At 39.8% G+C, this 27,292-nt stretch overlaps 1 protein-coding gene across 1 annotated transcript; it reads left to right on the forward strand.

Annotated features, from left to right (window-relative positions):
• The first annotated feature begins 669 nt into the window (after positions 1-669).
• LOC137298043 (uncharacterized) lies at positions 670-27,292 on the forward strand. The gene is made up of 4 exons (XM_067830084.1): positions 670-919; positions 23,244-23,337; positions 24,141-24,215; positions 26,511-27,292. The coding sequence occupies exons 1-4, from the start codon at positions 803-805 to the stop codon at positions 26,711-26,713; spliced, it is 489 nt and encodes a 162-aa protein (XP_067686185.1). The 5' UTR covers positions 670-802; the 3' UTR covers positions 26,714-27,292.

Below are 27,292 nucleotides of genomic sequence, written 5' to 3' on the forward strand. Positions count from 1 at the left end.
CAGACTCGCCCCATACATTCCACACCCCCAATCAATAAAACTGGAATCTAGTATTCAGTCCAAATTTATTGATATTTTAGTTCTTGGTTGGTCTCCTGAGAGTCATAAGACGTTATAGCGTCTATTTGTGACATGGATCTCTCATCCGTTTTGTGACTATGTCCTAATAAGTCAACAGAGCTTCATCAGTTTGAGCTATAATATATCGTAAGCTTGTATCTATCCTGTTGCGTTGTCATTACGTTTTCACGACACACTCCAGTATAATGGAATAAAGGAAGCTACGCAGGTTTCATTGCGGTAACTGCGTCAGCAAACCAGTTAAAACACTTCGTTATGCCTATCACTACCATAAATAATTAACTTTCCTATTTTGTAAATAATAACATCTGCAAATTCAGTTTCTAAAAGACATCAATACTTTCAGCAAATCAGAGACGTAACGTTTAGTCAATAAACGTTCTGAACGTTCTATCGAAATAAATCGTTGATTTGATCAATAAACCAACATGTGTAAAATCAAACAAGGATTCTTTGAAAACATAAAATATATATGTTGTAGACAACATGACAAGCACGTGGGCGCATTTGTACAACTTTGGACTCGCTGATAACAAGAAATGAACTGGTCCGTCGCGTCAATCTACATAAGACTGGGGTGTCGGCTGTGTGATTCGCGGACAACGCCAAGGTTCTATGAAGCATACATCTGCCAATCGATACAGTAGGCCTTACAGTTAGTGAAGGGCACGGGCACAGAGCTGATACTCCAGGACGCTAGGAGCGGGGACATTCCACAAACATGTGCAATTTTCTTTGTTTGTTCGTGCTGGTGTGCTTAATTGGACTTAATGCCGCTTGGGTTGGACGACCGGACCAGAAACCAATAGCATGGGCACCATCGCGGCGGAGTGTTTATGTAAGTCTCCTGAAAAACATATTATGTTGACTTTAAATCCAGATTCACGATTGACGAAAACTTTTTTCCTGTTTTATGAGCACGGTAAAAGATGTTCGCCTTGTCGGTATCAATCATACGTTTGAAAGTAGACCATGATCTTCATCAGTATGTCTGTCCGACAGTCTTTCAAAAGACTCGCGAAGAGCTCTTTGCAACTACCAGTGATGCTGAATGATCATTTGCGGGGCAGGGTCCAAGAGATTAATTGCATGCCTTTTTTTGGTTATTCAATCACACAATCTTTGATGTTTCAAATAAGGCTCGATACTTACAGATATGATATAAGAACCGTTGTTGAACTTAACCGACCTGCCAAAACCGATGCTGTCGATGTAATAACATTAATGAACGAACTTAAATCGATGCTCATAATCTGCCTTTTAGTGAGGAAGGATATCCTGTATATGTAAATTAATGAATCTGTAGTCATCATCACTAATGCTATATGTAATTGATTATTTATGAGACATTGATGCGGAATTTTGAAACAGTTTGTCCACGAACGGGACCCTCGCTGTGCCCATAAGTTTATTTGGCAAGAAGGCGTGCATGAAATTTTACTTCGACGTCTAATGTGACAATTTCTAGGATATTCTGCTTGCATTTAGTATATTGAACTCATATTGCTCGAAATGATGAACATGCAAACTTTACACAACCAAAGCGTTACTGATTGAGCTGTCACAAAGGAAATCAAGATAATGAAAACATTCACGCTATTACCTACTATCTCAACACCCTGTACTGTCCAGCTGATGTTCTGTCAAGCTGATGTTCTGTCAAGCTGATGTTCTGTCAAGCTGTTGTAAAGAATATTATGTCGAGGAATGGTTGTCAACACCTGTACAACGTGTCGATGATAAAAATGTTATCAGGAATAGAGAAAGGTTGGATCTATTGCCCACGTGTTAATGTGAAGATATGAACTAGTGTGTATAAAAGTGCGGAGTTAATATCGATGTGCGGACGTCATTGTGTTTACAGTAAGTGAACGGAATAAAAGTAATGGTTGGAAAATGTTTTTGACAAATATTTGATGGTCATTGATATTTCAGATTCAAAATTTATATATAATCATTCATACCACCTTGACCTATGGCATGTGAATAATCACGGTATAAAATTCTCTAATCATAACGACTCATTCGTTAACTATCGAAAAACGTAGAAAAAAGTTCATGGTAGAAACGCTTCTAAGAAACAAACTCTACTGTAACCCACCTGGTAGGCAGATAGAGCGATAGCGTTCATGTAACGCACGGGCACTACATAGCAGGGACCGTCTCAAAATGTTAAGCGTGCCAGTATCACTGCTGGTCGAGGAATCTTGCGGAATTGCAACCGGTGCAACTCGCTTGACGTTAAAGCCGTCTCACAGACGATATTCATTCTCGATGTTGAAAACACGGTCTTCGCTCTGGATAATTCTTGCAAAAGAATAATTATTTTCTGTATTTCAAAACTACAGCCCGTATTTTGAATATTTACGAATGTTGTTAAATCATCAAAGTTTTCTCCTGTGAGGTCACCCCTCAGGTTTTTTAACTTTTTCATCTGAGCCTTAACATTTACACACACACTAAGGCGCGTGTACGCGCGTTGGACGTGAAGAGGTTTGTATAAAGTGAAACTAATATTCATATATCCACGTATGGGCGGACGAATGTTCATGTGTCCATTTATGGACATGACAGGTTTGTAGAAAGGGTGGAACTAATATGCACTAATATTCACGAGTGGATCTGAACCTGGGAAAAGAAAGGGTGCGAACTTACTCCCTCGTGTCGATGAATATGTGTGAACCGGTTCATAGAAAGGGGCGTTGTTACTTTTTATTTGTCGATGTGAAGACGCTTACAGATTGTACCATTTATGTGTCGAGTAATATTTGTGTGCCAATGTGTGGCCATGAATGGGTATGCAGAAAGAGGTGGAAGTAATATTCACATGTCGATGTATGCACATAAATATGTTAATCAAAACTGGTGTGATTAATACTTACTGGTGATTCTTTGTGAACAGGTTAATAGAAGGCGGAGGTACTGAACAGGTTAATAGAAGGCGGAGGTACTGAACAGGTTAATAGAAGGTGGAGGTACTGAACAGGTTAATAGAAGGTGGAGGTACTGAACAGGTTAATAGAAGGTGGAGGTACTGAACAGGTTAATAGAAGGCGGAGGTACTGAACAGGTTAATAGAAGGTGGAGGTACTGAACAGGTTAATAGAAGGTGGAGGTACTGAACAGGTTAATAGAAGGCGGAGGTACTGAACAGGTTAATAGAAGGTGGAGGTACTGAACAGGTTAATAGAAGGCGGAGGTACTGAACAGGTTAATAGAAGGTGGAGGTACTGAACAGGTTAATAGAAGGCGGAGGTACTGAACAGGTTAATAGAAGGCGGAGGTACTGAACAGGTTAATAGAAGGTGGAGGTACTGAACAGGTTAATAGAAGGTGGAGGTACTGAACAGGTTAATAGAAGGTGGAGGTACTGAACAGGTTAATAGAAGGCGGAGGTACTGAACAGGTTAATAGAAGGCGGAGGTACTGAGCAGGGTAATAGAAGGCGGAGGTACTGAACAGGTTAATAGAAGGCGGAGGTACGATCAAAGCATCGATGTATGACTTGAACTATTGGAAACGTAAATGCCCACCTCATGCCTTTTGCTTGTTTGTTTAACGTCTCACTGAGCAATATTCCAGTGATCTTTAAATAGGCGAGGATGGATCAGACAATCCAGTGATCAACAGCATGTGCACTGATCATCGCATTTGGCAAATGATGACCTGTGTCAACCTTGTCACCGGGTCTGACCACTCGATCCCGTTTGTCGCCTCTTACGACAAGTCTGGTGCTGTTGAAGATCAATTCTTCATGTGAGTTCACATGCAGACTAATGGATACGGTCACATAACATTGTCCATCTGGGTCTATGGAGTCAAGTTTCTATGTGATATATATAGTATATTTCAAATCAAGCACACATAAAGTCAAATTCTTTGGAACCGACACTGAAAACCCCGGTTCAGTTCTTCGCGATAAATATTCCTCAGAATAACGTGGAATAATACTGTCTCACAGTCACTCACTAACTCACTCACGTAGAATCGACACAAAATTATCACGCAGTATAGAAAGAAAAATATCGTATTAGTATCCGTTTTAAGATACCTCTGAGGCCAAACAGGTCTTACAAACACGTACATAAGCTTTTAATAACATGACAGAAAATGTTGGCATATGCTGTGTCTGAACACAGCTGATTATGTCTGCTTCTCGAAGCGTGTTATGTCTGTCACCCGAAAGGGGTTTATGCCATCTGCAATAAGCGGGGTTTTTTTTCTTATATTCCCAATGACAGTAACTTAATGAGTACCATTGAGACAAAACAACTCTAATGTAACCACCGCACAAACTATAGAGATAGTGAACTTTGCAAATCTTCCCTCACTCCCAACGCATTCCGTGAGGACTCTCTGAGGACTGACATGTGTTGGTCGTTGAAAGAGTTAAGGTAATTAAAGTATCCGTCCTCAAAAACATGTTGTTTTTCTAGAAACATTTATCATCATAAATTTTACTGTCGGTTCTGGAATTGCCAATAGAAATCAGCGTGCTGTTTACTTCATTAACTTCTTATAATTGATTTTCTCGGGACGGGATAACAAACACTATTCGCAAAATAATTAAGTAGCGGGGTTTTTTTTGCTCGAGAAATCATTATTTCCACGGTCTGAAAAACATTCCATTTAAACTGTGGATTATAGGGTTTGCATAAGCAATAATGTTTTCCGAGGACAGACAGTAAATGCATTATATTTTTATTAAACTGAAAGGATTACTTTCTTATAGATCATTAATGTCACTCCACCATCCAATTATGTTTTGATAGACGATAATCATATAACGACGATTGAAGCATGTTCAGTATAATGAAGTGTCATCGTAAGGACGTATCTCCTGGGGAATCGTAAAAACATATTAGTCTCAGTAATTGTAGCATCTATTGTTAATGTATTTCTACGCGTATATTTTTGCAAGGTACCTCATAGTCGTTGTTGTGTGTACATGAAACACCCATGATTATACACTGATAATCGCGAGATACACTGAACCACCACTAAACACTGAACCACCACTAAACACTGGACCACCCCTAAACACTGAACCACTACTAAACACTGAACCGCCAATAAACACTGAACCACCACTGAACACTGGACCACAACTAAACACTGAACCATCCCTAAACATTGGACCATAACTAAACATCGGACCGCCACTGAAGACTGGATAACACTGGACCATCACTTAACGCTTGACCATCACTGAACAAGTAAACACTGGACCATCACTGAACACTGGACCACAACTAAATACTGGACCGTCACTGAACCACAACTAAACACTGGACCATCCCTAAACACTGAACTACCACTAAACGCTGAACCACCACTTAACACTGGACCATCCCTAAACAATGAACCACTACTTAACACTGAACCCTCAATAAACACTGCACAACCCCAAAACACTGGACCACATCTAAGCACTGGACCATCCCTAAACTCTGAACCACTACTAAACACTGAACCGCCAATAAACACTGAACCACCACTAAACACGGGACCACCCCTAAACACTGAACCACTACTAAACACTGAACCTCCAATACACATTGGACCATCAATGCACGTTGAATCACCACTAGACACTGAACACTAATACACATTGGACCACCAATACACATTGGATCACCACTAAACACTGAACCACCAGTCACATCCTAGTGAAAGTGTCAGAAACAAACAACATACAACAATCCACTCGTAGTATAGCTGAGTCTAGTAACGTTTTCATAGCGTTTGTTTTACGATTTCATAGTCGATCCAGTTTCCATTTGAATGTTCTTTTTTCGGCAGTTTGCGTGTACTTATGGTAAACGTGCATGGGCATGCAATACAAGGCATGCATTGTCTGCTACAGTGTATGGCATGCTTCTGATATTTGCTTATACTGCATGCGTGGGCAATCATAACACATGTCATTACGGTAAAGCCGAAAATAATAGGCGCTGTTCTCCACCGAATTGTCAATATTTAGAAATAAAACGTAGGTGATTAACTACTTGTATCGATTGTCCTTGGCCATTATCGGGGATTTTACCAATGAACAATATAAACACTGCCCACAAAGACTATCGTTACGTGCAGGAACGCTCATAATTACAGTATTCTGTCAATATTACGGTAGGTGTGATCAGCAACAGACTTCAAACATTGTACAAAGTTAGGGATTGAACACGGACCTTCGGTTTGCGATCGAACGCTTTTACTGCCCATTTCACCCAAAGCTCAGTAAATGGTAAGTAGACAGTGTGACGTCAAGCGTCAGAAATGAGGAAGTTGCAATTGGTCAATATAATTCCAAATTAAAAAGTTTCGTAGCGAGAAACTACATACAGAAAAAATATAACAAACGCCTACACACAGTTTACATTACCCACAAGAGTTAGGGCCCCTTATCAAAGGGAAACTACGCTAGACTTAATCTAACCGTAACATTCGTTTCTAGTCTGCATGGAGTGACATTTCGGTTGGGAAAAACAACCGGAGTTGCAGAGAAATAGAAACAGATCGGTCTTAGACTACTTGTCCTCGATAAATGACCTTACACTTTAGATCCCCAATGCCTCCGCTACGTTAGAGTTAGAGACATATCACCACTACCATAGACCGTTTTATAGTAAAAGCATGCATCCCAGTTGTTTCGCAATATTCCCAATCGTATATCCTTACTGGATCGTTGATGGACAAGGTGGGCGCCATACTTGTAAACACTGTCAATGGTATCTACCTCTTAACCATTCATATTTACACCCTGATCCGGACTTCACGCCGACTCATTCCGCTTTACTCTATCCATCATATGATAATGTGAAAGCGGTTATGAAGTGTAGGGAACTGTACGAAGTCAGATATGAGGGTAGTTCGAGCGTTGATGCAAAGAAAAAACATGTTTTCGTTGTGCTGACAATGGATGTATTCACTGATTGCTGACTTTGGTTTCATAACATGGTATCCTGGCACGAATGATGATTTATTTGTATTTCATTTTCTTTTGTTAAATAAAACTGTTAAACGTCAGAGACGACCTAATCACTTTTCACTGTGTATTCTTTTTGAGTTCCTACAGTGACATGGTGACAGGGTGTCAAAGTTTGCACATTCCTCCCAATACCGAAAATGTTCATATATACAGTATATTACCATCTGTCTCATGAACATATTTTCACATTTGGCAATGTATATTCATTTTGTTCCCACAAGTACAATTTCTGTGCAATGTAATTATTACCATCGGATGTCCGAGCAGGTAACATCAACAAGACAACGCCGTCTCCAGGATAATTCTGCCTTCTTCCTGGGCCCATACGCAATCTTGTCGCTATACTTATTGTAAATCTACACCATGGACGTCGTCCAAAACAGAAACCCATTGTCTCCGACTTCCATTGTAAAACCTACAGTCGCAACTTGCCATTTGTCTTAACCAGCTAAGAGTGGTGTCCAAACCTACTCGCTAAGATCTGCTTCATGTCCAGGCACTGATATTCATGTTGGTTAACTATGTGATTGAAATTGACACGTGGAAAACCCAAAGAGCGCATTACGGATCACCCACCACAAATAATATCTGTATTTTGGGATTCGTTATGGTATCAATAAATATATTGATAGATCCAATTTCCAATTTATTTGTCTTCTCATTTTTGTACGCATCAACTCAGTCGATATAAAGCATGATTACTGTTTAACGAGGGTAATAGTTGTATTCTTTTCCCATTAACTTTTTTATGGTAGCTGAGCTATTTACTGAGGTGTAGTTACGATTTTTAAAAGAATACCGTTATCAACTCGTTATTAACGTAATGGTAGTTCCTAACTTGTTTCAAAATTGCACTAGCCGTCGGAAAAAACAACAGTTAACAACAATAGTTAGACGACCTCAGAGAGTAAACACAGTAGGTTTGTCTATTAGGTCTGAAATTAGTATGGAAATTGCGGTGTCCTGCTTTGTGTCCAGCAGAAGTAAAATACCTAACATTACAATAACCAACGCAGGCTGTAAGAGCTAATTTGATTGATTAATGAGACAATTTGTCGGCTTTGTCGGCTGTCAGCTCTTAATATTTGTATGTATCATTATAGGTCACGACATGCAGATTTGCAGTAAGTATAAGTACAAACTTCAAAGTATAGTCTGTCATTATATTCTAGGTTTAGGGACAACAGCGATCATGACATTTAATGTTTTCTTACGACGACCTTTCACGTGACATCTTGGCGTTATAATGAAAAATGTAACGTTATAAAAGAAACGCAAACCATTAAAACATGCTTGTTTATTTACCTTCGGGATGTCCAACTTTCGCTGGTTTCCACATCCTTAAAACCGTCTGTGTAACCAGTGGAAGCTTTGCCTTTCAGAAGATACCCACGTACTGCTGTGAGGTGCCAGTCGTCAAATATATAGTTTGCAGGGCAAGTGTGAGAGGTACTACCATTTCAGTGAACACATAGTCTTATCAATGATTTGCAGTGTTTGACATCTATTTTTTCACTGCTCTTTGTCTTTTACTCGGAACAGAACTTTTTTTGGGCGGATAGTCGAGACGGTTTATTCTGTTACATAATATCTGTGAGTAAAGGATGATGAATATGATCATCACCAGCATATGGTTATTACAGAATTGGCTGGAACCACGGATTATTCAACATCAATGTTTCATAACGTTCCTAATGTTTTCCCATGCTGCATTTACATATTTTGTCGTTGCTCACTTATAAAGAAGGTTCGCTAGCATTTTACAGTGATATTCTAATTGAAAAGTCGGCTCCACAGCCTGACGCCAACTGTCAGCTCAGCTCCTTAGACTGTAACCAAAGGTCACTGAACATTGTTATATTTTAATCGGAAACGTAAAAGGGTTCTGCAGTGGTCGCATAGAGACTCGCGTGTAGTTAAAGTGAAAACTATTTACTATATTAAACATGATACAATTTTAGAAAACCAGTTTCTGCTTTTGTCGTTTCTGATTTTGCCTCAGAATTACACTCACGAAAATAATTATTCTCTCGATTCTGTAACTGACACAAAAACATGTCATATGTGGGAAAATTGCCAATATATAACCAATTCCCGCCAGGTTTTATCATAATAACTGATAACACGTTACGTGCAAGTGTTTATAATTTCACACTATGGTTTCAGTATACTGACACAACTCTGCTGAGTCGAGAACATTCATTTGTAAATTTGGTAAACATTTTTAATAAAATCGAAGTTTGAATAGGTGAGTCCTGTTTACCGCTCTACTTTCAGGGGAAGCATCCATTGCATGAAATTATATTTTACAAATTAATATCATGGCCGATAGACAAGTTGTCAATAGCAATGTAGGAGGAATATTTCAAATATATAGTAAGGCATATAGATAATTGGTTTAGAAGCTTGATAAGCTCAAGATTCACCAAAGGATTTATGTTTTCATTTAATAACTGAATGTCACGATGTTCGATCAGACAAACTGTCGCAAAGGGATAAAGAAACCGGGCCCCTTCTTTCTTCCAGTTAGTATGACAACATGGAATTGTGTATTCAGTGGAAAGTAGATAATCCTTCAAAATATATTCCAACCCTGGTAGCTCCAGTCATGCCTGCTAAATGAGCGACAAGATATTCCTACAAATATCTCGAAGATATCCGATACATCTGATTTGGAAAAAAATATTAATTATTGTATTATGAATACCGCGTACGATTTGAGAGTTTGGCTGTTCTGACATATTTTATGGGTAACTCTGGATTAATAGAATGTAGTCTTGGTGAGACGGCCAATTTCCTTTTTAGCACGATTTTTGACCGTACTGTAATCACAGCTAGATTGATCATGTCATAGGAACCACTTGGCCTTTCCTTCAAGAAGACTAACACAATTAAAAAGACATTAAGTGGATTTCATTCTAGTTAACCTTCCTCTCTGGAGTGAAAGGAGTGAGAAAATATGTCACAGACGAACTTCACATTATTTCTCACAAAAGGGGCGGATTGTTACATTTGCAGCACGAAAGGTACAACCTTGACAAGTGGATTAACTAAAACATTGAAGACGTCATCAAAACGGTGTTAGAATACCGCCAGTCGCCGGTACAGTTCAGATCTGAGGTACATAACACAACTGTGATATCTGGAATACATGAGTGTCGAATAACAGCTTCATGTTTCTGGGAAGATGCATTTTTGTCAACGTGTAAGGAGTAATTATACACTTCGAAACGTTCTGTTCTAACAATAAAGAAGCCAGTATCCCTTAGTTTGCCCTCTTCTGTGAATCGCCTCTAAATATCATTCACAGTCCGTGCCATGTATATTTTAGCGTTAGCCACTGTCAAACATAACGTGTACTAAATTTGCCTGGTAGTGTACTTTGGGTACTTCAGCATATGGTCTATGTTCGCCATTCCATCACGGTAACATTGCTTCAGTATTAGCTAGCCATAACTCTAGCTGTACGGTGAGTATACGAGAGCGTTTGTTTCTCATCCATAAGCCCCCTCTATATTTTACATCGTGATTATGATGATGGTGATGACGGATTTGTATAGCACCTGGTTTCCACCATACGGTCCTCAACTACAATGACAGCACAATTTAATTAATATAACCCCGAACGGCACAGCTCTACCTGTAAGGCCTTCTTGACGGTTGGCATCCCACCGGGTACCCATTCACTGATGGTTGAACTCAGGCAAGTCATGAACAAACTCACTTGCCTAAGGTATCATATATGCTTCGTGTAGGACAGGGCTGAAGTCCTAAAAACTCTAGGAGTCAAGCTGCCAAACACGGTTACCCATCCAAGACCTGTTCGTGTTCATCGTTGCGTAAATTCAACAGATTTGTGACCTAAGCTGTATGCACAGAATCACACGACACCAAATCAGAACAGTAATGTATTTTTCCAGCTGGGGCTATGGGACATTACATCTCATTTGCATAAAGAGGCCTTCCATTGTTCATAATACGATACTGAGCAGATCTCGTATACATAGATATGAAGGTCAATGGGTCAGGAGGTCATGTGAAGTATAACCGACCTCACTGCAACGCGGCAAACTATGATAGTGTTCACTCAACTCATAATGGCCATTTCTGATTATCTTGTCAGTCGACATCGTGTAAGATGGATTAAGAACGTAGCACGATATAATTTAGTCCTTGAGTTCTTACGTCGTTTTGAAATGCGATAAAGACATGACAAGGCGCTTCTGCATCTTTCTCCTGGAAGTAGCTGTTACAGGCAACGTGTTATTTACGAGGAAGCTCGCATGACAATTACTAAGAGACGCCATCCATGTATTAAAACGCTTTTGCATTATGATGCTAGAGTTTACATTTCCTGGTGCTTGGCGATTTGCTAATGTAGAATTAACGTCAGTTTTGGAGAATTTATGCCTTGAGTGTATTGATCAGTAATACAAGGCTTTCATTTCTTCAACCAGACTTTAAGTGAGAACGCTATAAAACTTTATGTGAATAAGTTTGAATGGAACATTGAAACCTCAGATAGTTCATATCTTTCTGATTGATTATTTCCATAGTTTACTCATGCATCACAATGGGGTTATATTGGAAATACTGAAATCTGATCAAGAGTTTAAGCAGCAGTTTTATCACATGCACACCAACCATGAATAATATATTACGGAAAGCGTGTTCCACAGTTACCATCGTCAGTTGTCCAGGGACCCGTTTTACAAAGCGATGGCGCCGATAAGTAGATCATAATTTCCATGTATGAATGTAATTTAGCCTCTCGATGATCGTACTGTGACTGCAATGTGGAGCCATCACCCAGCCCACAAAGACATCTCTACTCTACTGACTAGGATGTGGAGCCATCACCCAGCCAACAAAGATATCTCTACTCTACTGACTAGGATGTGGAGCCATCACCCAGCCCACAAAGATATCTCTACTCTACTGACTAGGATGTGGAGCCATCACCCAGCCCACAAAGATATCTCTACTCTACTGACTAGGATGTGGAGCCATCACACAGCCAAGAAAGATATATCTACTCTACTGACTGCGATGTGGAGCCATCACCCAGCCCACAAAGATATTTCTACTCTACTGACTGCGATGTGGAGCCATCACCCAGCCCACAAAGAGATCTCTACTCTACAGTATACTTGAGTCTATGAGACTTGTGGGGCTGACGTTCGTCTTAACTCTGAGATTGTAATGAATCCAGTTCATTGTGAACAAACATTCTTCACATGGGTGACTACTGTTTCTGTAGTGTAGTCTTCGTGAGAATATTGTTTAAGGCCAAAGAAAACAGTCAAAAGGCTGCATTCCGGCATGTATTCAGGACCACGCGAAACCTGTGACTTAAATAACGAGGAGCGAACCACGCTGACAAGCAGTGTACAAAACCTTGTCCATATTGGGGCCTTTGCTGACCCCGATTCGAGCGTTGGATTAGCCCAGTGGACTATTTCACTCGTCACGCCGACGACAGGAATTGAAGCCCATTTCTGATGTAGTCTAAGTAAACGTAGACTCCACCACTGAGTCTAACAAATCCTAGTAGAAAGTCGCGTCAGGTAACCTTTGAGCAACCAATGACCGTCCAATCAAATGATGAATAGATTTAACCAATCAGACAACAGCTACTAGTTAGGGATCGGAGGGACTTTCAAAATATTCAGGTCACTAACACAGATCCATCCACAAACAAAACTCCGCATATAACACAGTTATTTGACCTGCAGTATATACGCTTTGGGGTTTCTTTTGATATGGTTACCATTAGCTACTATTTACGCAAGATAACATCCGTTAAAATATTGCCAAAAAATTTATTTTCAGCGACCGTTTACTCATCGTTGTCTTGGTTGTAACGTACGCCGCGTGCATCACCCGAAAGCGAGCGCACGCTAAATAGCATTCGGAACCGTTCGGGTACGAACCTTCTCGAGATAAAAAGTTCAAAAGGTATGTGCGAATGTCCACTTTCGCAATTTGGTAAGCTGTGTTCTGATTGGTTCAAAAGGTTCTCAAAGGTTCCCTGACGCGACCTCTCATAAGGTTTTGTTTAGACTCCGTAGTGGAGTGTAACGAAAAGTACTGAGGATAAGTAGACTGATTTCTGATGTCCCCGCTGTGGCATTGCTGAAAAATTGCTAAATGCGGCGTAAAATCACGCTCACTCACTCGCTCTGATCCTGATACCATTATGATTGCAGATTACGGCATCAACGTTAGTAAAATATATGATATACTGAATTCTTCACGAGTCATTAACGTTATTGGCAGATACACGAATGTATCATTTTGTAATTGCTGTCAAGACATCGATTCCTGTATATTCAGTTTCTCAGAGCATGTGTAAAGTGTAAGAAGGATTCTGGGAGGATATCCCCATGGGCGTTCAGCATTTCACCCCCTGACTTTGATGGATAACGCTATTGGCACCCGAAAGCCACAATGCTCATGTTTTGCATTTCGGTTCAACTTTTTACCGATGGAAGCAATGCATAATGCCAGTGAAATTCATCATCAATTTTCGATTTCATGTCCCACACGCATTTCCATAGTAATTACGTACGATGAATTAGATCATTAGTTCCGATACAAAGCACCTCACTTCTAACTGAAACCGTCATTTTGTTAAAACTTACTGATAGTGATGAAATTAGAGATTCATGGCGGGGGATATATGGAAAGATGCGTTGGGCGCCCCCTCAGCGCAAACCTTTGTCGGGGCCTTCTTTTCAAACCCATTTACGCAAAAGGACGCATGGGGTGGTGTAAACAGCTTGGCTGATATCACACGAACGATAGTGGTGTTGAAGGAGGATGGACCTCGGTTCGATCCTTGTGATCATGGGACGTAACTCCACAGAACGTCTGTCAAAACAACCCAGCTGTAGGCTAAGCTTAGAAAATTTGTTATGTATAACTGACACAACAGTGTCTTGATATCTATACATTTAAGTGGTTTGTTCCGGTATGTTACATTTGTTGATCTTACGCTGCTCACGGCAATATGTGTAAATGCACCACGTCAGTTACCGAGTCTCCACTACACAATCCTGAGGATGATGTTTTGAGCAACAATCCCAGAGTCGGTGATGATATACAGGACATGATGACCTACTGCACCATAAAGCTGGGATAATGCTGAGTGCAGCGTTATACAACAAGCACCCAACCGTCGTCTCACGACCAGGAAGGTTTCAGTTCTAACCCGGAATCTCAACAAGAATATCTACCCACTGCCATAAGCATACTACGAATCTGCCTTTAAAGAATGGAAACATATCGCAGTTATAAAATTTAACTTCAATCTAAATCTAATCTGTTCTACTCCTTAACCTAATGCAAAGATTGGATCAAAACGGAATATTAACTGGATGAATAGTCATGCTGTTTTGAATAATATTTAAATGCCACCAAATGTTGTGATCTTGGCAACCATGCAATCGTGTAACAGGTCTGATGATCGGCTAACGTTAGCACAGCATGGCCTTGCAACATCAGCACATACCGTTACACATCGCTTCTGTACCTGAAAATAGTATTATTCATTAAATGTTGTAATCGTGTATCTGCCATTGTCCCAGCCGGCGTCAACTCCATACTCTATACCGGTATCAATGCTGGAGTCAGGGATTACGGCGTATATATGCTTGCCGTTACATGTTGGACATATTTAATAGAGGAACGTTTTAACAGAGGACGCGATTGATGGCTGGATAGACGGTGGCTGTATGGTCGGTGTGTAGGTGATGGACCATGGGGCTGTGTGTGTGTATGTGTGTGTGCGTGCGTGCGTGCGCGTGTATTTACGTGTGTGTGTGTGTGTGTGTGTGTGTGTGTGTGTGTGTGTGATTTCTTATTGTGAGGCAGAACGTAATTTCAGTCAGATCTTAAGACACATTATTGTTTCACTAATTCTTTGATCAAAACTTCATAGCAACCAGCAAGCCCCGTGAAGCTCAGGTCATTATTTGGTAAATAAATGCCAGCAGTCTAATCTGCCCACTTTTTACCCACGACCTTTTCTTGCGATTAGGTGTATGACTCTGATGGTGTGGGTTCGAAGCCCGGATGGTACTCAACCAAAGAAGTACTAGAATTTGTACTTCACTAAGAAAGTGTAATCCCAAATATGGCATATGGTACATTTGACCACTTTCTAAATGACATTGTGTAACCATAGTGAAATGAAATGAAATATCGCGTGTTAATTAACTGGAATACAGAACTATAAAAGAGAAAATGAATTGTGTGTTTGATAGGTAATTGAAATTGAGGACCGTATGGTATTTAAGAACATTGAAAGAAATGTTATAGAAGTTATGATGAAGTACTGATAGACAGATATTGATAAAAATAGATATTGTGACATACACGCGAATACTGAATATGGAATTGCAGCAGAGTCCTAGTATTGGGTGTCAGAATCTGTAGCGGGTATGTCGAACGTGTCGAGATCGGACGTCCACAGTTGCTTCAAATGACTTCAAAGGGATGTTCAGCTGTACGTCACAGTCAGGGGCAATCTAGGTCTTTCACTACAGAAATAAGACATTCTTCTATCCCATTTGGTGAGTCTTCATTATCTAGTTGTCTTGTCCATCACACAGATACGTTCCTTCAACAGAATCTAGTTTCTTCTGAATGGTGTATTGACATGTGTAAAGGCGATCGGTGGCTTTCTATTACACTTTTGTCACAATACCTATTACGCACACTGAGGGTTGCGACGGCGTATAGCTTTTGTAGACAACAGAAAGGACCGAAATAAAACAGATTAATTGAGTTAAACGAGTATTCTGTGCAGGTCTTCAAAAACGGAATCACTATGCTACTTTTAGCAGTCCGAGGGCCTTTTAATATTTCGTGTGTATCTTGCAAAATGGGTTTTCACGATAAAGTGCTAGACAGATGACAGATACCTTTTTTAGGACAGGCAGCTTATTACAAGTCTTTATAAGCCTAGAATGATATATTCAGAGTGACTCAGCCTTTGAATCACTTATATGGTGTACCGCAGTGTTGAAAGTAACATACCATATGATTGTTAGCATTAAATGTGTGAAACAGTAATTTCCAAATATTTGTAAATGGATAGAAGGTTACAAATCCATGATGAACAAATCTGATTTACATCCATTTTCGGATATGAAGAACCTTGGATTTAAATAAAAGAAAGTGTAAAACAAATACAGAAAAATGTGTAAAAGGAAGACCCGTCCACAAAGAGATCGTAGAGATTAGACGATCTTAACGTCACTGCTTTAACCACCTCTATCACTGTGTCATTACATATACATAAGACAAATTAGTCCTAAAATCGCATTGTGGATGATGTACGGAATCTGTTCCGAAAAGTCCTGAAAGTTCAGGACCAAAGCTTTAAACTAGAACCACGTCTGGAAACAATTCCAGGAACAAGTTCATAAACCAGTGTAAATTGAAATTCTGGAATCAATCTAGATCTCTCATATTCCAAGCGCAGAAATGGCACTGCAATAACCGACCCTTGACATCATCTGATGTCATCATATCTGGTGCAGATAGGATATGTATTAGTTATTACAAACATGAGTTTTTTCAGATCTTAATCTGAAACAATATCTTTGAATAGTGTGTGTATTGAGTTTTTGAGTTTAGGACTTTCAACATTTTCAGTTCTCCAGATTCAGATAGATTGGTGAAGTAGTCAACACGTTAAAAGAATGTTACTTCATGTTTCGGGAATTGTGACGCATGCAAGTTTGTCTCAGACTTAAGTGTTGATACTGTAGTATTGGCTGTAGTATTCGGTAATTCCTCGGCAGAACACGTGTAGGTGTTACCTCATGGGGTCCCATCAACAACGTGTGTATATACCCTTGATTTGGGAATCAAGACTTGCACTGTGGCGTCAATGATAACAACAATAGACAAGCTGACACAGTAATCAGACAATCCTATATTGTAAGCAGCTAAAGCTAACACTACAAACCTTCCCCCGGGAAACAGAGTCAATTTCCAGTTGTTATCTTCACATCGTCCATACTCGAGTCGGTGTCAGTCGCCGGGGAAGGAGATTACACCATCTGCTGGAAGGAAATACCGATCTGTATGAACTCAGACAACCTTCTCACAGGTTGACAGAATACAGAACATGTAGTGATGCTGTAGCTTTGATGAAGTGTATTGAAACACTTACAGAATGACTGGTTTATACCGCTTATGCTGTTAACGTGATAGCAATTGTCAAGGGTGACATCAAACAAGAGTGGAGACGATCAAGCCGGCGTCTTGTATCTTGAAGGAATACAAACAACAAGGAAGTTTTTTTCCATAACATGTTTCATGTCTCCTAGTTCAGTCAACTTTTAAATGGCCATCGAAGATTTAATTATTATTGCTCTGGTACCTCTTCACTTAAATCTCTGTAAATTTAATGTCTCTCAACGCATAATTCATAAACAGCACTGTTATTACTATCATACGCTCACTATATTCCAATAACGAATTACAGAATGTTCGTGTCTGCGTATCGTGGAAATACCAGGTAATGCTTATTTGAACATCTGTTGAGGTATACAATGACACACAAAACACAAGACAAAATACTCTGTACTTTATTTTCAGTTTGACAACTCATTTCTTGTTACAAATCGACAGTTACAACCAGACGTGCAAAGAGGTTGACTGAAACAAGACAATTTGTCATGTGTAACACATAGAACACTAGAAGACATTGTTAAGACGGGTGTTCACAAAAGAAGTCCACATGTATCCCGGTGATTTCTTACATGACCAACTCATGCAACTGTTCGAAAGTGAACACGGATCTCAGTTAGAGAAGGGTAGCCGACTGTTGCATCCAATTTCAAAAGTCACGTTGAAGTCTGTTGAATCCAATTTCAAAAGCCTCGTTGAAGTCTGTTGAATCCAATTTCAAAAGTCTCGTTGAAGTCTGTTGAATTCAATTTCACAAGTCACGTTGAAGTCTGTTGAATTCAATTTCAAAAGTCACGTTGAAGTATGTTGAATCCAGGTTCCACGTCATGGACTATACAACTCATATGAGAACGAAATATCCGTTGTATTGGCTTTTCGCTCCTTGACAAGGCAAGTACATATGTGTTCCAGAGAGCCATCTCTCATTTGGTATGTGTGGCCTGAAACAAAGTGTTACATTCAGATCTATTATAAATTAGGCTTAAAATCCTACACGCGTTGGCCACGAGGGACTTACATATTAGATTGAGAAGAGGCAGTTACTTTGGAATTTAAATGTTGATTCTTGTGTCAGCTGGATGGTGTCAGCCACTTCCAGGAGACATTTGCTTGAACAATGTATATTTTGACGGGAGAAACTACGACAGTTCTGACAAAATGGCAACATTAATTATGATTCCTGAATCTACATATCTCCAGGCCCTCATATTTAGCTCCCGTGTTAGGGTACGCTGAAGCAGGGGAACTGTTAACAATGCATCATTGATGACTGATAGTAGCGTTCTTCATTGCATAACCATCGACCCGTGTTCGTTTCCCCCATGGCTAAAATGTGTGAAGTCGCCGTAATGTTGCTGAAATGTCGCTAAAAGCGCCCCAAAACTAAACTCACTCTCTCTCTCTAAGACATTGTATTGTTTAGCTATAGCTTCAGGCCAACCTGGTTGGTGCAATGTGTGCATATTTCAAAATTGATCATAGATATCTTAGGTTTGGGTATTGCGATATCATTTCAAAAGGGTCATTGGTATTTCTGTTTTTTGTTTGATTAGACCCCGCAAAAGAACACTTTTTTCAGAATTGGTCTTCAGTAGCCAGTGGAACAGCCAGTACCGGGTGGTCAGGCTCTCTGACTCCGTAGATCCATGTGACCGTCGATACTCTTTAATATCAGTCATTTGCATTATGGGTAATTAGGCGATTGATGTGACCTCGACATAATGGCCACTCGCATACGCATCTCCTTGCAGTGTTCATAGAAATAATTTTAGCTTAAAATCAGCATTTTGAAACTCGTTGGGGGTCATTTAACCCTCCTACTGAAAGCATGAATGAGCGTGTTCAGAAATTGTCCGTTTCATTTACAATCCAGTTCAGTATTTGTTCAGAGTATTTCAGACATGGAAACCTAAGTAGGAAGTAAATTTAACAGATTATTCTGTAGTATGGCATTAATGCTGCGTAATAATTCTGTGTAGCCAACAATGTAGAGGAACTCTAAAAGTGGCTTTAAATAGGGTGCTGAATATCGACAATTCCGCTGCAGTTTCCTTGCATGAGAACGTTATCGACGTCCATGTTGGAAAGTAATTAAATCGGGGCACATTTGAAAGACCTATTGCCATCACTCAGGACGGGTGATGTGGAGGAAGCTATTAAAGACATCGAGACGAGAGAGTAAAGGTTAGCCGCCCAGTCAACATATACCACTGTATCACGGAATTCTCGAGGGTACTTTTCTACGAAGGTTTTTGCCTCAACCCACCGGACGTCATGGTCGGCCATAAAGAGAGGCACGTACTACACGTCAGCGTATTTGTCGAGTTGATAAATTGCAAGGGACCTCGGAGACATGGAAGACAAAACGTTTTCCAAGTACGGTCTCTTGTGGTGTGAAGGGAAGACCTTAGATTGCTGCTTTTACAGAAGGAGGGTGCATCCAATCTTCTACAGCTTCTTGCTTTTTTCTGAAAATACATCGGGACATCTAGTGATACAGATCCACATTTCTCTGTTATATGGAGAACACGTCGTGGGACTGTAGACATCGTAATGACGACAGTACCCACGTTAAACAGGTTCCTCACAGATTCAAAACTGCAAGAGGAAACGGAAAAAAAGACATAAATATCAGGTTAGATAGTTTGTATGGCTTGCATGCCCATCAACACAAACGGAGAGGTGGCCTGTTAAAGGAAGGCGAAATTTGTTATCCTCCAGCTGGACGTGAGACATACACTTAATCTCGCTAATGACAGTCAACCGTTAATGCCCTAACATTCGCCATGTTTTAACTGATTGGATTACAAGTTCGTCTTGAGGATCAAGGGAGTCGCTTTAAGCAAAATTGCGGCAACATCACGTGGGACTCGTTAACATTGGTTTCACACATTGTGAACGTGCGGAGTCGAACCTGGATCTCGGCCCTGTTGTACCTCACCGTCTCTCATTTACATGAACATGTGCATAAATCAAATGAAATAAAACATACTTTAACCACTAGACTACCTCACCGCTCCTCGGACAACAGATGAGCCTGTGGTATATCTATTGTTAATAATGTGGGCAAACGTGGACACGACACCTTAATTCAGGATATGTTCATACTATTTTTATTTCTAAGCCAATATTTGAAACAACATAGGAACGTCAGACTGGGCGGATGGTTCACCGAAATGTGGTTTTGATACCAAAGTACCCTGTGTGTAACGGTTTTCTACCAGATCGCTTGTTACAACTAACCGCATCGAAATGTCAGAAGCTGTAAAACACAACAATCTAATTTCTATTGATTTTCCAATCAGACATCATTACACAAAGATCAAACATGTAGTGGGAGGCGGTGGTCTTTGCATGATTGACGTGCTCAAACCGACTAAATATCGCGTATTTATTTAATTGACAACTGAATGACACAAATGGCAAAAGCTGAAACAATACGACTGAGCTTTGTAGAGGAACATATGGAATTCTATGTGAATACACACAAAATACAAGATTTAGATGCTTTTGAAAAGTGTTTCTCACGTCTCTATTTCTTTCGTTCAATCGCAGCTTGTGGCTTTCGACCCATGAAATCCTCAAAGTAGCACTATATGAATGTTTTTGTTCTTATCCTATGAACCTTTTTCATATGTCATTATGAGAAAACAGATGACATAGGATTGTAATTTGAAAACGTTTTGATCAAACAAACAAGTTTTCCATCTAACTGTAAAAATAGTTGCTGCTCGTGTCCTCAAAAGGATGATTTGTTTCATTGGAATTGCCATACCAATTTTATCCTTTAGTCCGTACTGTTTCATCATTTCATATCTTTTGTCATAAAAGTTAGGGAAACTATCTTTGATCAATTAATTGTGACGACGTGCGTTGTGCAGAATGCGTGGACATGTTTTAGATTCCTCAATTACATCTTCGGTAAAGTACAACGTTTTTACGTTCTATAGTGTTTGAAATATGTTAGGGGCAACCCGATTCCCCAGCTGGTATTTAATGTAGGTAAATGTGTTACACTATTAATGAGTGAGTGAGTGAGTTTAGTTTTACTCCGCACTCAGCAATATTCCAGCTATATGGCGGCGGTCTGTAAATAATCGTGTCTAGACCAGGCACTCCAGTGATCAACAACATGAGCATCGATCTGCGCAATTGGGAACCGATGACATGTGTCAACCAAGTCAGCGAGCCTGACCACCCGATCCCGTTAGTCGCCTCTTACGACAAGCATAGTCGTCTTTTATGGTAAGCATGGGTTGCTGAAAGCCTATTCTTTCTTCACAGGTCGCACTATTAATAACAACCACAATCGATTTGGACGAGATGTGATACATTTGAATCATTCAAAACAAATAACGCACTACTGTATTTTCGACCTGAAACAAAAATGAAATTTTAGCAAACCATGGCTGACGAGCTGCTCTCTCCTATATTTGAATGCTGAGGGAAGCATTTCAGACGACACAGAGAGTGTCTTTCCACCCATTGTACAAACCATAAGACGATCAGGGAAATATGTTTGTCACAATCGTCCGTTGCTCATATATGGTGAAAAGTATTGTACAACCAATGTTGGGACTTTTCAATACAGGTCAAACTGCTTCTGAAAATCGGATCAATGGAATAAGTTTGAAGAAACTTAATCATGACTGATTCGAAGCTCTTAGTTACAATTTCATCACACAGTACCATTTTGAACTGCCTCTCTTGTAGTTTCTTGAGGGGCTATGCCGCCTGCTAGCATCATGCAATTACCGGCAAGAAGACCTCGAGGTTATCACAATTACCAGTGTAGGTGCTCTGTCTGGAGCAACTACTGTTTCGATGATTTCAAATTTACCAATACAACCTGTTGAGAGGGCAAACTGGGACCCTCTTGACATTATGTTTTAGTTTGGGGTCAGGATGGAAAATTGGCTAAAGGAACAGGCGCGATGTAATGAGAAGATTTCACGCTTGGCATCATCTGGAGCGTACTACTTCGCCTCGAGCAAGGTTACACAGACGTGTGGGTTCTTTGACCTTTTTGGACGAATCCCTACGCGTTTGTTGGATCCAAGGCTGTAAGCTTAAATCGATTTACTTAGATGAGTAAGCATATTTATAGGGTCAGTTGTGATTTGAAACCCTTATGTTCATATTGAACATCATCACATTGAACACCAACGTGCTGAGTGAGTGTACAATGGCACGCATTCAGGTGTCATGTGCTATATACAATAGAACGGTTACCGTTCCTGCCGCCTCACGACGTTGATAACACGGAAGCTCCATTATGCTGCTGTACAAATCTCTACATTGAGTGCATCACCGCTGTCTAGAGATGAAGTGTTCTAGGAGATTCAGGACATTATTGTGACGACTTCGTTTTTCTCCTCTTCTCGAGTAGACGCAAGTGCCATTACATCACATCTATTTTACAATCAATATATCTCTCTCATATGAGACATCTTAAGACAAGGAACCGGACGATACCAAGATGGAGGCAAATTTTATCAGGGGTTCGCGGTTGTTTACTTGAAGTGGGATCATTTCGCCTTAAAATTCGAAAATCAGAAAATTTAGAATTATATATAACGCCTTTAAAACCTTATGTTCATAAAAATGACCATGTGCCTCTTGTAGATTTTATCTTCATAACAGATCCACGCCAGACCAAGCTATTCTATTTCCTATACTGTCATTTCCGTCAAAACGGTGGAAGCATTTATAGTACAACGCATGTTAGAAGTATTATGTTGTTCACCTACCGACCACATGGATTTCACTATCAACATACGGAAGCCACAATCTCCCCAAACGGTTTGGTTTTGCAGTGTGAAACATATTAACCTTGCAAAGGATTTTATTGAGAATTTAGAAATATTCGTGAACATATGCATTTTCATCACATTTCGAAATCAGTTGTTTTGAATGAAAATAAAATGTTTTCGGTATATGTTTTACATAATCGAACGTTCTGTTTCAGTGTGTGAAAACAGGCCAAGAATGTCTCCAGACAAGTCAGTGTTGCAGCCCCGGAGATGTATGTTTGACCAGCACAAAATATACCAAATATGGAGGTAAGTGTATGCAGACTAGTGTTTCTTCTACAAAACCAAACTCCCGTTTATCTGGAACGCACAAAAACCTTTAGAGCGCTTAATGAGCTAATAGGGAATAGAAGTAGTAACAAATACAAATGTGTCCTGCTACAAATGTGTCTTAAAATGATATTCAATTATAGAATAATCCTCAGAAAACTTGGTAAATCTAATCATGCCGTGAAAACTTCGTATTTATCGGCTGATCAGACAATACCAATCGCGCAAACATCCACCTACGTGAACTGACGCACGCACGCACGCACACATGAACACATCCATATATGTTAACCACACATGCAGACGATGGAAACTGGAAACATAATAAGTCAGTATGATGATAATAATTTCTTCTAAATATGCTTTCTTTGATATATCACACTCAAGGTCCTAACTGGTGCTTGACTAGCTTTATAAACTTATTAGTTGGATGAGCACAGTACAGTCTGTGTTATGTTGTAGTTTTCAATCACTGAAAGTGAGAGAACATATCTTAGTTTATCCTTTGTGACTAAACATAGTATTGTGTATAAACACCGAGTCTTCTCGACTAAGACAAGTACATGTATTAAGAAAACCTCTTGATAAAAAATCGATATTTTTACTTTATGTATACACGGAACGCTGCATCTTGCACACGATCGATATTGCTGACTTGGTTTTTAGTGTTTTATGTGAGATGTGATTAATCTTCAAAGAGGCTTCGTTGGAGGCACAAAGATAACTGTTGAGGCACAAACAAACGCCCCTCTCAATTGTACCCTTCATTTCAATCATCACAGGTAAGAAGTACATGGCAAGCACCTGCCGAAATGTCGAAGAGCTGGCCAGGCATATGCCACCTTACAAGAAAGCAGGTGAGTCATCATCATCATCATCATCACCATCATCATCATCATCCTCCTCATCATCATGCGACTATGTATCAATCAGGATGCTTAGATGTATCGACCATTGTACACAATCTAGGTTTCTTTAGAGGTTGGAACCATAAAAATCGATAATAGTCTGAAAAGTATTTTGTAGCATGTATATGAATAATGAAAACTAGCCATAATGACTGGTTAGAATTGGTCTTCATGATCAGCAACACATCCGGTGGACCTGGCTGACACATGCCATCTCATCCTAACTTTATAGATCGATGCTCAAGCCGTAGATCACTGGACTGCCTTTATCTGAGTGCACACACATACGTACATGTACTCAGAACCAGGAAATCCAGTGATCTACGGCTTAAGCTTCGATATACACAATGAGGATGCGATGGCATGTGTGTTTATTCGTGAACAGTACGTACCTGTTATATTACAGTTCTTTAATGTCGTATCTACATGAGTTCTACATGTGGGTGTACGTGTATATACACATACATACACAAACGCACACACACACATATATATATGTGTGTGTGTGTGTTTATGTGTGTATACGTGTGTTTTGTGATAGAACACTAATATATATGTATAATTTTATGCATATGTATATATATATATGTGTGTGTGTGTGTGTGTGTGTGTGTGTGTTTGTGTATGTATGTGTATATACACGTACACCCACATGTAGAACTCAAGTAGATACGACATTAAAGAACTGTAATATAACAGGTACGTACTGTTCACGAATAAGCTGTATCTGTTGTTCTGTATAGATCGAAGCGACCTAAAAGATCATAACGTCACATGATTCCATTTTTGTGCAAAGTTTCGAAAGTTTATAGTGGTACACAGCATCGGAACAAAAGTATCAACGCAATAATAAGAAGCGGAAAACATAATGATAGTCACGCATACATGTCAACAAGGAAAAAATATAACCAAGGCTGCTGAACAGAAAAAGAAGGAGTCCTATCACGAACATGTTAATTACATACCATTTGACCATGAACGATGTAGCTATCACGGCAGAGCAATTACCGTTACTTGATAATAAGGCACAGATGTCTGTACTGATCACAGAGGAACATGACCATCTATCTGGAGTCATGTGGTTCCATCTGGCTGAGTGCCACTATGATTATTCTTCATTAACTGTTTGTTTATTACTGACATTACGGTAGTTAAGATCAAACGTCTCCTCCCCTAGTAATTTACTGTATTCAAAAGACGTCGACAATTGCACTGGTGTTGTTGGCGTTGCTGATATTGTTGTTCCCGTCCCGGTGAGTTCCTCTTGATGTGAAACTATTTCATTACCATCTCTTTGGGCGAGAGGGTGAGTTTAGATAATGAAAACATCAAAAGCTAGCGCTTCTCAGTGCTGGATCCCTCAATTATGACAATGATACATGTATACTTGGCCCCGTTACTCGAAGCCATTGTAACTCTTAAGGTTATCGTAAGTCCCATACCTTAACATAGAATTACGACAGTCGTAGACGCACGATGGCTTTGAGTAAAGGAAACATGGGTCTAGACTTTCGAAGTTCTCTCAGCGCTAAGACAGTCGTAAGTGCCATACATTAACATTAACTTACGACTATCTTAGCTTTCAGAGATCTTCGATAATCTAGACCGTGGACCCTCGCATTAGAAACCAAACTTGCGAAGAGTACCAGTATCTGTTTAACAAAGCATGAAAACAATCATTACTTCCGTATTTAAACACAGACTTCCAATGCTCTAACATCCCTTTTGGAATAGGTCCCAGGGACATAACGCCCGAGAAATTATAATTATATAAATGTATTATACCCAACACTAACAAATCATGGATCTGAATAAATACCTCTCTTGTATACCAACAATACAGAAAGACAGATATCTGCAATACGAGTCAGATGGGCAAACTAGACATGTCCAGAACTGCCAGAACGTGTTTGATGTGAAACGGCGGTTTGTAAATACACGACTTGGACAAGACAATCCAATGATTGATAACAAGATCATCTAACTTTATAGCTGAGACATATATGTCATACATGAACCAAGTCAGCAATCCTGACCACGTGACCCGGTTAGTCGCACCTTTCGACAAGCATGGGATGCAGGAGATCAGTTCTCATCGTACATAACTGCACATGCAAACATGAGATAACAGAATGATTTTAACTATGTTTATAAACCGTCTGTTATCATTTTAGATAACTGTACATATAACATTCATCTATCATCCATTTCACAAAATCTACAAGCAGGTCATTGTACTTGCAGGTCAACAGTGCAAGGACAGTATCGAGTGTCTTGACCTTTGCTGTCGTGAGGTCAGAGGCCACAGGTACGGCGTGTTCCACGTCTGCGGGAAACCAGAAGACAGGTATATGTCCTACCGCTGTAGGACAAACGTCGACGTCCGCAGCGAGAACGAGGTCATCGACACATTTGGCGGCTACAACAAAATAGATCCCTGGGCTTGAACACAGGCCCGTTCTGAACTGGATGAATCCGATCTATATATTTGGGTGCCCTGTTGTCAATAGTTTCAAGACTTCATACATACCACTCGTTCCTTTGTAATGCACATTAAGTATAATTTCGATTTTCCAAGTACTATTGTTTCAGGTCAAGATATTTCAGAGAGAAATATCCATTTTCCATATGCCATTGAAATTGTGCAAGTTGACAATTGAACATAATTACCTGTGACTTTAACAACAATAACTTAAAAACAAAGTATCATTCAACAGCGGTTGTGTTGCAAAGGCTATCCCTTGCTACTTTACCTAGAGGCGCCCTATATACGTACGAGAGTGTTCTATCGAATGTGGATGTATATTGTACTGAATATTTCATGAATGTTGTTTCCTTTTCTTAATATCACTTTGTATTCTCTATCAGTGTTTTAATCTTAATCTGAATTTGAAAAACGTTTTTTGCATAAAGGATCATTGAAGGGGAGATAACTGATGTTGACGTAGACTACAGCGACCGTGTTCGCTTCATCCATTTTGTGAAAGTGACTCGTGAAATTTTATGCAATACATGGCGATTGCCTA

Source organism: Haliotis asinina, chromosome 10, assembly GCF_037392515.1.
Source record: "Haliotis asinina isolate JCU_RB_2024 chromosome 10, JCU_Hal_asi_v2, whole genome shotgun sequence".
Classification (NCBI taxonomy): domain Eukaryota; kingdom Metazoa; phylum Mollusca; class Gastropoda; order Lepetellida; family Haliotidae; genus Haliotis; species Haliotis asinina.

Excerpts from the sequence above, each read along its gene's own strand:
- LOC137298043 (XM_067830084.1), top strand. The coding sequence starts at position 803 with ATGTGCAATTTTCTTTGTTTGTTCGTGCTGGTGTGCTTAATTGGACTT. Across the intron at positions 920-23,243 it reads CATCGCGGCGGAGTGTTTAT|TGTGTGAAAACAGGCCAAGA; the intron begins GTAAGTCTCCTG and ends GTTCTGTTTCAG. Across the intron at positions 23,338-24,140 it reads AAAATATACCAAATATGGAG|GTAAGAAGTACATGGCAAGC; the intron begins GTAAGTGTATGC and ends CAATCATCACAG.